Genomic DNA, 14,570 nt, shown 5'->3' with positions numbered 1-14,570 from the left:
AGACGGGCGAGGCGCCAGAGAGAGAGAGAGAGAGAGACAGGGGAGAGCGCCAGAGAGAGAGAGAGACAGGGGAGAGCGCCAGAGAGAGAGAGAGAGAGACAGGGGAGAGCGCCAGAGAGAGAGAGAGAGACAGGGGAGAGCGCGAGAGAGAGAGAGAGAGAGAGAGAGAGAAAGACAGGGGGAGAGCGCCAGAGAGAGAGAGAGAGAGAGAGAGAGACAGGGGAGAGCAGCAGAGAAAGACAGAAACAGGGAGAACAACAGAGAGACTGTCTGAGAGAGAGAGAGACTGTCTGGGAGAGAGAGAGAGAGAGAGAGCGAGAGCGAGAGCGAGAGCGAGAGAGAGACAGCAAAAGACAGAGAGCAAGAGGGTAAACTCAGAGAGCTGTAGTAGTCGCCCAGTCTCAGTGTGGTCAGAGAGGATGCTGATGAGATCATACTCTGTCATGACATAACGCTGTCTCTCTGGTGACTCAGTGTAATACTAACCCGGGGGGCTTCCCGACCCAACCACAAATACACTCAAACTGACCTCCCTCCCCCTCGTCTGACTCCCTTGCCGTGCCCCTCTGCCTCTTGTGAATGATTGTGGCGGCCCCAGGGTGTGAGGATGCTGTTGCCGTCTACGTTTCCATACACAGCAGAGATGTTTCCACGGTGAACAGGCCTGACAAGCCTGAGTGACTGTATAGTACAGAGCATCTGCTGTGGGAGGACCAGGACCCTGGAGCAGGAAAGTCCCCACAACCGCAGGGGGACTGCGAGGGACAGTGGAAATGTTAGGCATGGAGCCCCAACATGAGTCAAGACTCGAGGGGAGCGTGGGGACCAGGTGAAATAACGAGAGAGCAACACGAGACTCATTGTTATGGCTGGAATGGTCCCAATCCCACCAAACGCACGCAAACAGCGATGGACTCTGTTCCATCCAACCAATTCCAGCCATTACAATGAGCCTGTCCTCCTGTCCTCCTATAGCTCCTCCCACCAGCCTCCTCTGAGGGAGCTCGTTATGCACACGGAAAGTACTGGATAGAGCAGATAAAACGTGGAAACAAACAAACCAGGAATGAAGATCAGAAGGCAGGACCCATGGTGCAACAGAACGGACCAGCGTGAGTATTCATTCAGCGGTGGAACGCTGCTCATCCTCAGGACAGAATAAAAACAATCCTTGTCCATCACCTGGGAAGATCAGCAAACGTACAGCGCCGACAGTTACTACAGCCCCCAGTTCTCTCTCTGCAGCGGGTTCTACTGCCGACGCTTATCTGGTCACCAAGGATAGTTAGACAAAGCAATGTTACGGCAGTTCGCTTGCTAGGGTAACGGAAGCAAACAGGCCAAAATAGAGCGCTGTCGCACGCACGCACACGTGCACACAGTCTGATTGCCTCTCCTTCTCGCCAAGAGACACCCTGCCACACACACACACACACAGCTTTTCTGCGGAGCCAGCACTTTGGGCTGTGCAGGCATTTCCTAAACTGTCTCCAGTATTCCATAAAGACATGATCCCAGCCAACCAGCTGAACCGGACTAGCCCTCCTCTCTCTCTCTCTATTACCACAGCAGAAATGAGGAGGAGGAAGTGGTTTCAGCGCGCGCACACACACACACACACACACACACAGAGAGTCTCTAAACCTATCCGTGTAGATTCCTCTGTGCGGGCGAGGTGAAGGGGGCAGCCATGTACCTCGCAGTAAGGCCTCACCCTGATCTGGGGTCAGCTTTTCTAACGCTTCCTCGTTTAGAGGCTACAGTGATGAATCACCACGTTTCCCACACCGATCAGCTCCGTTGAGGTGAGCCTGACCCAAGCCTCAGCACAACAGCTCAATGACAAATCAACCAAGGAAATGTCTCTCACTCACACAGCAAACAAGCCTTTGGAGTCAACAGGGGCGAGCTGAGACTCGCAGTAGGAGGACCTCCCAACAGCCTTTCGTCCCCGTCTCAGTATCTGGGAGACTGCTGTGCACATCATTGGCTTGCTCCATGCAGCTGGAACTCATAAAGTACAGTACAAGCAGGGCAGATAGGCAGGCCCGCCCGTCCTCCCTCCCTCCCTGGTCTCCTCCCCCAGGCTAGAGGGGCCCTCTCAGGCGTATTTATACCCACACGGCCTTATATGGGCAGCTCCCGCTACCGGCAGCAAGCAGCAGGCTGAGGGGTATAAAGTACAGTTTACATCCCTGCTCATCTACGCTCCCAATCATCTATAGCGATCGAATACCAATACTGGCAGCACACCCTTTCCTCAACTCCTCCATTCAGTCCCCATGTCCCTCCATCCTCCCCGAGCTAAATACGCGAGGGAGCGAGGACATTTCCTTCCTCTCCGGCAGTGCGGGGTGAAAGATCGTGTGTCAGTTTGTTTAGAGATGTTTATGCTTTGCCTACTGTCACAGATCCACTGTAAAACGGAGGGAATCAGAAGCGCTTATGGCGAGTTGTCAAAATGTCTAGCGCTGCCTTTCCTGTTCCCTCAGTGTGGCTTCTCGTGCTGATTCGACATCACCAACACCTGTACTGCTGCCCGAACAAAGGACTAAAGAACAGATTTGGCATTCTGCTGTCCGATTCCCTCTACTCTTCTCCGGCACCATATCAAAATGATGGAACCAGTTCCCCCAGCACATATACCTGCCATTTCTCCTCACTTCTCTAACCAACAGTGTTACTACATACCACATTGACTCCCAGCTGCAGACACTGCCAGGCAGGCAGCACACCCAGACACACAGGCTCTGATTATCGTTAGGCTGCTCATAGGAACATATAGGACAGCAGGATACGGACAAGGGGACAGGAGCCTACGGACAAGGGGACAGGAGCCTACGGACAAGGGGACAGGAGCCTACGGACAAGGGGACAGGAGCCTACGGACAAGGAGCCTACGGACAAGGAGCCTACGGACAAGGGGACAGGAGCCTACGGACCAGGGGACAGGAGCCTACGGACCAGGGGACAGGAGCCTACGGACAAGGGGACAGGAGCCTACGGACAAGGAGCCTACAGACAAGGGGACAGAAGCCTACGGACAAGGGGACAGGAGCCTACGGACAAGGGGACAGGAGCCTACGGACAAGGGGACAGGAGCCTACGGACAAGGGGACAGGAGCCTACGGACAAGGGGACAGGAGCCTACGGACAAGGGGACAGGAGCCTACGGACAAGGGGACAGGAGCCTAACAGAGCGGGGCCCATACTCATGCAGGGTATCAGAGTAAGAGTACTGGATCAGGTCCCCTCTCATTCATTATGATTAGAAAGGAAAAACTGATCCTAGATCAGCATTCCTACTCAGAGCTGCTTTGTGAATATGGTTCAATACTAGAGTATCCATATTGTCCAAAGCAATGACACACACACACACACAATAAAGACTTTGCAGAAGGGAGAATTGTAATTAAACCCACAATGTGATGTGAGTGTGTGTGGTTTGACTTTGCAATAAATTGAGCAATCTAGGAATGAGGAAAGGTGAGGCTTGGAACTGGGCTTCAACAGGGGCCCCACAGAGCAGGCATGAACAAGCACAGCCTCTTTCCCAACGGAAGCTCTCAACAGGGGCCCCACAGAGCAGGCATGAACAAGCACAGCCTCTTTCTCAACGGAAGCTCTCAACAGGCTGGGGACAAACACACTTCACGTCGTCTCTGGAACCTTGTCCCCAACCAGGCTGCTTACATGACAATACACACTTATTTTTACACACACACACACACGTCTCTGCGGCAGGTCATTGGGTATTATTACCACCCACGAATGAGCAGACAGCCCTGGAATCATGACAACACAATGATACACGAGCGCCCTCCCCGCCACATCATCATTCTACACATCACATCCCCCCCAATTACCGGATGCCATCTCTCTCTTACACACACACACACACACACACCCTGAGGCAGAGAGAGAGAGACAGGGCCTGAACACACAGGGCTTAGCTGGCTCCTCTCCGAAGGGACCAGTCAGGACAGAGTTAGAGGATCAGATGACTGCTGACAGGAGCTTATTGAGACACACAGGCCTATAGGTGGATCACACTGAAGGACCAGCTCTGTGCAGTCAGAGCAGAGTTAAACCCAACCTGGACGTAGACCTGGGCGTGATATGAATGTACCTCTGCATGTCCCATAGAGTGAGCTGAGGCTAGTGTGTGTGTTTGCATTCGTTCGCTCTCTCCCTCGCACCCGGGCCAAGCTCTTATCACACCCTGCTCCGTTTGAAACAGGAAGACTCACATCGGTTGCAGCTGAATGAAAAGGAAAAAGGATTTCAGCGAGTATGTGATAGTACACTGGAAGTGAGGTTTTGGAAAGTCTCGTTTGAACAGATGCTACGTCAAGTGTAATTACATGTATCAGAAGAGATAAAAGGAGGTTGTTGGTGCTGGCAGAGGAACTTTGCAATATCCATGTCTAATTCAGAGCCCTACATTTAATTGATCCTATCAGTGGGAAACTCATTGTGCTTGTTTGGCTAATGGGTTTTCCAATCCAGGGGCTCTACTGTAATTGCGTCGACATTCATCAATCCATTACCTGACAGACAGAGGAGACGCTTCCTACTAGTTTTACTACTACCGCCCCTCCACACCGCCACCTGTGGGTGGGTGGCTGGCCTTCAGATAGAAATATATGACGTAGAACAAACATGCTACACTGGTGGAAGGAGCCTGATCGCGCGAGAGCTCAGCGAAGCGGTCGGTCCTCTTGATCGGGATACAACCATGACAGCTGGGCATATGGAATCACCTCAGCTTTACTTGTGACCTTCATCTGCAAGATTCCACAACGTGCCCTGCCCTGTAACAATCCATCTGGCCTGAATATTTGTTTTCCGATGACCCATACTCTCCACCCCCCTCCCCTCCTACATCACGTTGAGTGATTGACAGCACAGGGTTGGGACAACACAAGGACACACCTGGTTGGGATTGCAGTCGGCTTACGGCCCAGGCTGTCATGGAGTGTAGCTGGGTAAAGGTTAACGTGCAGGGCTGGCAGGCTGGCCAATCAGGAAGAGCGGGGGGGATGGGCAGGCAGGCACAGTGTTGCTGGCCAAGTTCCCAGCGATGGCAACCCCACTGAAAGGAACTAAGTTTATGTACAGTCACTGTATCCAACGTTCCATGCTAGCCTGGTCCCAGATCCGTTTGTGCCGTCTCCACAAAAAGGTGGCAATGAGGAGTTGGTAAAACAACACAAAACAGATCTGGAACCAGGGTATATCCATGCCTGTTTAACTTCCCAGAGGACCACAATACACACAACAGGAAGGTGGACTGGTAGGGCTCTAGCCGGTACAGAGAGTGTGGGAACCAACCCAGTGTGACACAATAGGTAGGTGTGCCAGCAGACAGGGAGCACATGGGCCATTTACAGGCTAGGAGTGTTGTACAGTCATTGGGTAAAGAAGAACGGCCGGGACGAGACCAGTATCACGGCAAGGAAACAAAACAAAGTGGATTTAACTTCTTTAGGAAAAACGTCCCTAATATTGTGACCCAGAGTCACATTTATTTCCCAAGTTATAGCAGGCAATATTGTACCTGCAGCAGGTTTTTAAAGGACCCAAGAGTGGTCTGCATCGTGTTTTCATTTTTGCACTGGATAAAATATTGTGATACTGGTATCTCACAGCCCTACAAAGACATGCAGGTCCACAGAGATAGGTCCATAAGGCTACAGGTTCTCTACCACAGAAAGGGGCCATTTTCTTAGTGAGCACATACCTCGTTCATCTGAGTGGAACAGGAGGGCTGGAATACAACGAGCCACAAGTTAATAAGAAAAGTAGTTATGAAGTCCCATACATGCTTATAGCAGGTTATAAAGCATTGTACGTGCAGGCTTTAAGTAAAGTGTTACTGACAGCAGTACTGAAACTACAGGAGTCTGCAGTCTGGATAGAAGGCATTGAGTCCAAGTGTTAGAGAAGACGTGGTGACTATCGTGATACAAGGACGCAGGTACCACTAAAATGCTTTTACTTTGCACTCCAGTCAGTGAGCTCAAAGTGAACAATGAACAAAATGTTCATTCATAAAAGGCTTTATAAATGCCTATATCGCAATAATACCACAATTCAAATCATGGCATCATACACATGGATTTTATAGGCTTACTAGGTCAACTGGTACCAATTCCTATGTTTAGTTTAACGGAGCAGAAGTACCACATAGTGAAGGATTAGCGACTGAAAGAGGATCTCTAAGCCACACCCCCTGTCCGTCAGGTTTATCAGTGTGTGTGGGTGTGTGTGTGTGTGTGTGTGTGTGTGTGTGTGTGTGTGAGGGGCTAGTGTAGGTCTAGAATTCTGAGAGACATCATACTCTACCAGTCATGCTCACTAGGCACAAAACGGAAAGAAAACTGACCAAAACAGGGAGGTACTATCTGAAACCGTCCAATAACAAAAAGCCCATGTTCCTTTTCTGTTCCGCATCATTTACAAAAGCTTTGTTACTGTGTGCCTTAATGAACACAATCCAGGTCTGACTGAGCCAGAAGGGTTCCCCAGTCTGAGTAGTTTGGTCCTGATAGGAAGCTGGACTTGGTAGCAGGGCGGGGCGCTCTACTCTTCGAAGGCCGGGACATTTCTGGTGGAAAAGCCACAGCTAAAACGAGACGAACTCCAGATGGTCCAGCCGGCTCAGTTTATGACTCACCAGCGTACATGCAGCACTCTACATTGACTCACTACCAGACTCACATTCTACCAGACTGACTCATTCCATACATACACTCCTCTACCCAATGCTCGACTTGGACTGAAATAGGTGCCAGAACTCCTTTAGGTGCCACCTCTTCTTCCTTCTCCAAAACCGCTCTTATACATATACCTCAGACGGCTAACCAATAGTATGTTGATGGGAGCGAGACTCAAAACAAACAAAAAGCAAATGCATACAAAACACGTTCTCTCGCTCCTCACTTTTCACCCATTGCTCCCTCGCTCTCTCAGACTTGTCACATGAGCTCCCAAATCAGTAAGTAGTGTGTTTCTCCCACCATTTCCCATCTGTCAGTCTCCGTCGGTCTTTCCTACTCCCCTTCCTAGACGACCATATACTTTTGCCATCTAAACAGAAGCAGGCAGTGGGCCAGATTCCATGTCCTCCTCCACTAACTCATGACCGTTGGCAGTTCCACTCCTACCAGGGTGTGAAAATCAGCGTGGCCTCACTGTCTACCACAGTATTTGGTTTTTTATTAGCTGTTGCAAAAGCAGCAGCTACTCTTCCTGCGGTCCACACAGAACATGAACCACTACACAGAAGTCCATCGACGTGGCTGTTTTCAGGGCTGCTTGTCCCAGACATGCCCCGTCTCCCTGTTGCTTGGTTTCCAAACTCTGGGCAGAACGTGTGACACGCCTACACCTGTGAAACCATTGCAACTGAGAAAGTACAGTACTTTTGCAAGCTGTCCCTCGGTCCACTAATTCACAAGGCCTGGACGAATGTTGTCAAGACGTTTTATCATTTGACCAAGAGTTTTCCTGTTCTAATACATAATCTCCCTTCTCATCCCCTCTCCATCTTTGTTCATTAGTCTCTAGTACAAATCCAACTGTTCATCATCTGTTCCAACTAACAAGGTAATCCAGCAAACTGCAGTGTTGGTGACTTTGGTGGTGAGTGTTTCATGGGGGGAGGGGGGGTGTCGTCAGAGGTTGACGAAATGGTTCAGGGCCATTTCGAGTTTCCTGTTAGAGGTGGAAGAGGCCGACTGAAGCAGGTGGAGCCAATAAGTCTCCTGGGGTAAGGCTCTGCAGCACTGACAGCTGCTTCTGTGACAACAGGGTCACAACAAGACGAGGTCTGCAGAGCCACCCATGTCACCACCATTTAGTTCACACACAACACATACTGGCTGGTCACATGTAGCAGCTGATGACAGAAGCATTTGCTGTTGTGGTTGTGGTGGGGTCTTTAAATAACATTAAACAGAAATGCCCAATTGCAAAGCGATATATGCAAAAAGGAGATTATGCAAACAGTGGTGGTGTCAAGCAGAGGGTTATATCTGGCTCTGTCAGAGTCTCAAGCTTTGTGAGACAGAGCTGGGAGGTGCCTAAATATCCATAGAGTGCAGACAGCTGGGATAAAGCTCAACCCCCAAATTGTTCTGCCTTGGGCCAAAACTGGAATCCTTGTAGAGTTACTTCTCTTTAGGGAGGGAGGGAGGGGGGGAATCCCAGCATCCCTCTGAGATCGTCTAATGGAAAGTCTTGGCTACAGTTAAACACCAGACAAAATATCCCCAAGACGTTCATTGTGGGAGAAAGTACTGACAACACCACGGATTGGTTTTAGTGTTTGCCTAACTCAACAATTGAACAAAGAAACAAAAATCACCAGGATGTAGCTGTAGGCTTATCTGTTTTTATTACTGTATCTACACATATACAGCCATACGATGTAAGTGGAGAGCAATGCCACATCTCAACCCTGTATACAGTCCTGTTGACATAACCCCAGGTCACCCAAGACACTCACACTGCTACCCACAAACCACCAGGCAGCTTAGTCTAGTTAGCTCATATACTGAACAACATATCTGGTTGTAACTACTATGATAAGTATTTTGATTCGCAAATGTATGGGATCATGAGGCTATTAGGAGTGGCAGGCAGGCAGCAGGCAGGCAGGCAGGCAGCAGGCAGGCAGGCAACTGTTCAGGTGGTAAAGTTGTTACATCACGCATGGCATGACAGCCAGCCACTCCTAATAGCCTCATGATCCCATACATTTGCGAATCAAAATACTTATCGTAGTAGTTACAACCAGATAGCCTCGTCGCCGACTTCCTACATTGTCACAAATATGAAGCACGCAAACTTCTTCCCGCTACAAAATAACTTTGTAACAGCCTGTTTAGAAAACGGAGGCGAAACAAGGTACCTCAAGATATACATACCTTCAATTAGCCGAAGTCAATACGACACAGTAGGTTACTGATGTCTCTTCGCCGGTAGGCTACAAAACGATAGCAAGCTGTTCTGTCTCTCGTTGAACCCAGATTAAACTCCGTCTCTGTGTGACCAGTCCTTTCAGCGGTTCCTCGTTACTGATCCAACAAGCAACTGCAATCTGGTGGCTGTAGTTCTAGTGAAGGTTTTTTCTCCACAGCCTTAGTAGCCTAGACTAGCCACCACTATTCATCTATTTTAAATGATCTTACACTTTCTTTCTTTTTTTAAGAGTAACGTTGTCTAGCAAATATACAATAGCAGTAGTTTTAAGCCATAAAAAAAAGATGATTATATTATTCTGAGTATTTGAGTCCCCTGGTGAGTCGTGGAACATGTCAGTAATTCCCCCTCCCTCTTTCAAACAAGCAACAGCCCTTATGCTGCATTCATAACCTATTGGGAACGTGGTAGTTACCAGTTGTGAAGTGATAAATACAAGTTGGATGCATTCACGTGCTTTGAACTCGTTGAAAAACGCCGATTGGCTAATGATCAACAAGCTGCATTAACCATAAACTAAAAGAACAGCTATCATGCTTGTAAAAGCAAAGTGAATTCTAAATGCCTGTGAAACCTTAGCCTGTGTATTTTTAGTTTAAATGTGTATACCCCTGTGTATAAAGTTTGTCTGTGTTATTTGGTATATTGTGTTATATTCGTATAAAAGTCATGGTTGTAAACAAATGATCATGTTCCAAAAACATATAATCGATTGCTTTTTTTGAATATTTTTTGTTGTTACAGTAAACTGCTTAAAATTATTTTATAAAGAGGTAATTTCCTTAGTATTTGACGACAGAGGTCAGCGAGTGGGAAAGTCGGAGCGCAGAAGTTATATGCGGCAATCACATGGTAACTGGTTATAGTTATGCACGTGCCACGTTCAACCAGTTAGCAAGTCAGACATTTTGGAGTTTCCTAGATCCAACTAGCACATTAACGGGGCAATAGACGACTTTCCCACTTGCAAGTATGACTTGGAGGGGCATTCAAGTGGATTTTCCCAGTCGTATATGGTAAATACTACCTTCACACTTGGCTATGAACGCAGCAGAGATACCAGGAAGTTCTCGAGACCCATCCCACAGACTTAAGGAGTGATATAATTTGTTTTACATCAAACTGTTTTCAACAGGCGTAACACTAAATAGGCTGTATGGGAAGTAGTCTATGCATTGTTTGCATTGGATAGCCCTGTGTGAACCTAATGTTGCACTGTGAGAGCACACTTCCTTGCTTTGATTAGCCTATTCAATGTTTGCCTATATGGATTGTATGCCTATAGGGATGTTTGCCTATAGCTCCTACCCCAAGAATAACATGGGTTGAGAGTGTCTGTAAATACTGTTGTACTGGTGAGAATATGCCGTTAAATGATCCTGAATGAGAAAAGAAAAACCGCCGAAGGCATTCAACTCACTTTCCCTCCGCTGACTTTGTAGTAGTGTTCTTCTACCCTCTACTGTCAATAGACCTGTCACTACACCTTCTGTCCACGTTCTACAATGCATTGCGTGGTTCTTGGAAAGGGTGTGGCCGCCATGCGCGTTTTTAATCAGATCTGTGGCAGCAAGTTCAACAATTTGATATTGCTATAAATGTTAATGTTATTCTAGTATATTATGACATTCTACTTGTCATATTATGCTACAGGTAGGAGGCATGTACACCTTAACAAAAGTCCACTGTCAGCATTGCTTTATTATTGTCAGCATTTTTTAATGGTGCCATATTACACCACCTCTTCCCATGTGAAGGTGACCTTTGCAGTTCAATTGCCTGCCTGTATGTGATAATGGACTGCAATATGGCACCCCTGCCAGAGGGGGTAGTGATCGATTCAGTACTGTAGCCCACCTCTCTCTCTCTCTCACTCTCACTCTCACTCTCACTCACACACACACCACCCAGCTTTGCTAGCCCTCCTCACTCTGCTTTAGTTATGCTGGGAGGAAAGGTTGTATCCTGTTGACAAGGCCCTGTTCATTGGAAAGACAGACTGTACTCCAGGGAGTGTCTCTGTCTCTCGCCACAGAATCTGTGTGAAACTGGAAGAGGGCATTGTTCCTTTCTCGATAAGGAATGAGAAAATAGTGTATATGATATGCCTACTCATTAACTCATACACTACACGCGCCTTCAGTTCACAAGTCCACATGTTCAATCACACACACACACACACACACAATCAGAGGCACGCGAGGGTGATGTGACCGCGGTGGAATGTTGGGATGCATGGGAAACGCATGTGCTGTTCAGGAATTTCTCTCTTTTCCTCCCCTACATTCTGTACCATTCCCATCATTAGCCATTCCTGCTCACTGAACGAACATACGGCTCAAACGGAACATGATGAACTAAGATTTATCAGATGAAGTTAATAACATCTCACCGGGTGTACGCTCGAGATCTCTATCTATTCCTAAGATTCAAGTTGGTCAAAGTTGGTTTGTGTACTAGTCCAACATTCCATGAACCTGCACTGCTTTCTATGGCACAGCCTGTTGTTTCACCATATGCTGTCTGATTTAAAGCCCCACACCCTGCATTCCTTAGATTGTGTGAACAGGAGACTCAGTCCCACTCGCTCTATCACCACTCTCTCACATTCACCAGGAACTTGTGCAATCCCCATTCCATAGAGAAACATGCCACTCTTCTTTACATTGCTAATGTGTTATGTTAATAACATTATTTAAGTGGCAATCGACCATTCAGTTGGTTTGGATGTTCTTATTGTTTATAATTTGTTTATTCAAATTGCCCTTCCGCCATTCATTTTCTGTTGTATACTTTTCTGAATCTGTATTTACATTGGATGACGTTTTCACACCTCTTCACACCTCTCCAAACACACTGATGTAGCCAGCACATTATAAGCCCCATGTAACATTTTTCACTTGTCACTCTGCTGGACCGGCATGCACGATCAATGGCCTAGCAGGTGTTTTCTGACCGCGGGCACTGAGTGGAAAAATCGAATGAGGATGATATCGATTGCACTCTGTCAAGCCAACTATTTGGCACAAACAAATTTACCGTACATAGTCAAGCCGCTTGGAGGCTGCTGAGGGGAGGACGGCTCACAATAATAGCTGGAACGGAGCGAATGGAATGGCATCAAACACATGGAAACCATCACCACAAGCCTGTTCTCCCCAATTAAGGTGCCACCAACCTCCTGTGGTCAAGCCAAAACCAGAGTGAGCGGCCAAGGTGACCAACTGTTTCCCATGCACAGTGAACCTCTAAAAGGATACACCAGCTCAACTTCCACACAGGCAGATCCTAGCCTAGTCCCAGATATGTTTGTGCTGTCTCGTCAAGGTTGGCAAAGTTAGCAAGACAGCACAAACAGATCTAGGACCAGGCTAGGGAAATCCTACTCTTGGATATCGAGGTATTTAAAGTGTATGAGGAGTGAGCAGATTGAGTGGATGGACTCACCTTGGTGCAGCTGTGGCAGAAGCTCTCTCCATTCTTCCCAGGGGACAGGATGATCTCACCTGTAGGGATCAACTGGATCCTCAGCTCCATCATGGTCGCTCTCTCTCTCTCTCTCTTTCCTTCTCTCTTTCTCGATCCCTCGCTCTCTGTCTCTCTCTGTCCTCCGTCCACTTACTCGGTCCTTCTGATGGCGTAGCAATGAATTCCCCCCTCGCACGTTTGGAAAAATTCCTCCCCTTAGCGTCGGTGAGAGGAATAAGGCTGTTTCTGTTACACTGTCAATAGAAAGAATGAAAAGTAAAACTAAAGTAGAAAAATATGATTTTACTGGCCGCACATACAGTCATTTACATGTATGCTTCTTTTCTCAGTTATCAAACGAGGCCAAGACAGTCAAAGCACAAGGATGTTTCCTGCATCTGTGCAGAGTGTTCTAGTGCGAATTTCCCCTTAGCAGGCAAAGGATATGTGTTGATGGTCACAGTGTCAGGCTCTCTTTCCACAGCCGGCCCAGCAGTATAATTGATGTCCCTGCACACCAGATCGCTGTGGCGCAATGCACTCAGGGCTTCCTCCTGGACCCATGCATCCTGTCTCGGACGTTCCCAACGTTCACAGGGTAAACACCAGAGGAACCCACTCTCTTTCCTCACGTTTCCCCTGGATATTTGTATTACATTTAAAAAAATGTAACCTTTATATTCAACTAGACAAGTCATTTAATAACAAATTCTTCTCTACAATGACGGCCTACTTGTAAAGCCCCTTGTACAACTGTGAGACACGCGTAAACGCCACATGCCTCCCCCACCTTTCCAAAACAAATAAGAGACTTTTGCCTCTTGTGTTTCTAGTGTCTTCGGTTTCCTCTTCCTAAGGGGTAGACAGATGAACCCATTGATCTTTGCTGTGACACTGACTGCCCTCAGTGCCCTGTGACCCCTCCCAAGGTTCCTGTTTGTTCCTTCGACCAACATCCCCTCAGCATCTTCTCAGCATCCTCTCAGTCACACCCTTTAAAAGCTGCCCTCCCTGGACCACTGACGTCCAGGGATCTCAGCAATGCCAACGCACAATATTAATTATCAACACTGATATGGATTGAACATCAATGATAGATTGAGTTTTGCTGAGTCTGGAGTTATAGCATGGGTTTGGGTGGATGAGTGGCGAAGGAAAAGTGGCTCTATATTACTGTATGTTTTGGGTCATCAATATGGTCAGTCAGTGGTGGGATTTGTGGTGAGGGTGACAGAATATGTATAGAAACTGATTGTGGTGAATAGTGTTTTGGGGAAAGTGTGTGTGGTGTAGTGGGCTGTGGGCAGTTTCTCTTCTATAACTTCTGTTTCTGTTCCTTCATATCCTCCATCACAGTGTTCCCTAGATGTGTGTGTTCATCACGATTTGTGTACGGCCTTGTGAATATGCAGATATGTTTGTGAGAGCATGGCTGTTTGTACAGTGCATTCGGAAAGTATTCAGACCCCTTCCCTTTTTCCACATTTTGTTACGTTACAGCTTTATTCTAAAATGGATTTAAAAGCGAAAACAGGTTTTTAGAAATGTTTGTACATTTATTAAAAATAAAAAACATATCTTATTTACATAAGTATTCAGACCTTTTGCTATGAGACTTGAAATTGAGCTCAGGTGCATCCTGTTTCCATTCATCATCCTTGAGATGTTTTTACAACTGTATTGGAGTCCACCTGTAGTAAATTCAATTGATTGGACATGATTTGGAAAGGCACACACCTGTCTATATAAGGTCCCACAGTTGACAGTGCATGTCAGAGCAAAACCCAAGCAATGAGGTCGAAGGAATTGTCCATAGAGCTCTGAGACAGGATTGTGTTGAGGCACAGATCTGGGGAAGGGTACCAAAAAATGTGTGCAGCATTGAAGGTCCCCAAGAACACAATGGCCTCCATCATTCTTAAATGGAAGAAGTTTGGAACCACCAAGACACTTCCTAGAGCTGGCACAAACTGAGCAATCAGGGGAGAAGGGCCGTGGTCACTCTGACAGAGCTCCAGAGATCCTCTATGGAGATGGGAGAACCTTCCAGAAGGACAACCATCTCTGCAGCACTCCACCAATCAGGCCTTATGGTAGATTTGCCAGACGGGAGC

At 47.4% G+C, this 14,570-nt stretch overlaps 1 protein-coding gene across 3 annotated transcripts in view; it reads right to left on the bottom strand.

Annotated features, from left to right (window-relative positions):
• The window catches only part of LOC115206048 (unconventional myosin-Ic), a 45,317-nt gene extending 32,311 nt beyond the window's left edge, over nt 1-13,006 (bottom strand). The window contains exon 1 of one of the 3 annotated variants that reach the window (XM_029772599.1): nt 12,436-13,006. In XM_029772599.1, coding sequence (XP_029628459.1) covers nt 12,436-12,528 — 93 coding nt within the window. In that variant the 5' untranslated portion in view covers nt 12,529-13,006. Of the gene's footprint in view, nt 1-8,933; nt 9,387-12,435 lie in introns of those variants that run through there. The other 2 variants (XM_029772598.1, XM_029772600.1) reach the window with 2 other exon arrangements.
• Between the last annotated feature and the right edge of the window lie 1,564 nt (nt 13,007-14,570).

This window comes from Salmo trutta, chromosome 13 (genome assembly GCF_901001165.1).
Source record: "Salmo trutta chromosome 13, fSalTru1.1, whole genome shotgun sequence".
NCBI classification, from domain to species: Eukaryota; Metazoa; Chordata; class Actinopteri; order Salmoniformes; family Salmonidae; genus Salmo; species Salmo trutta.
The sequence above is the reverse complement of the archived record's forward strand: the minus strand, read 5'-3'. Positions and strand labels throughout refer to the sequence as shown.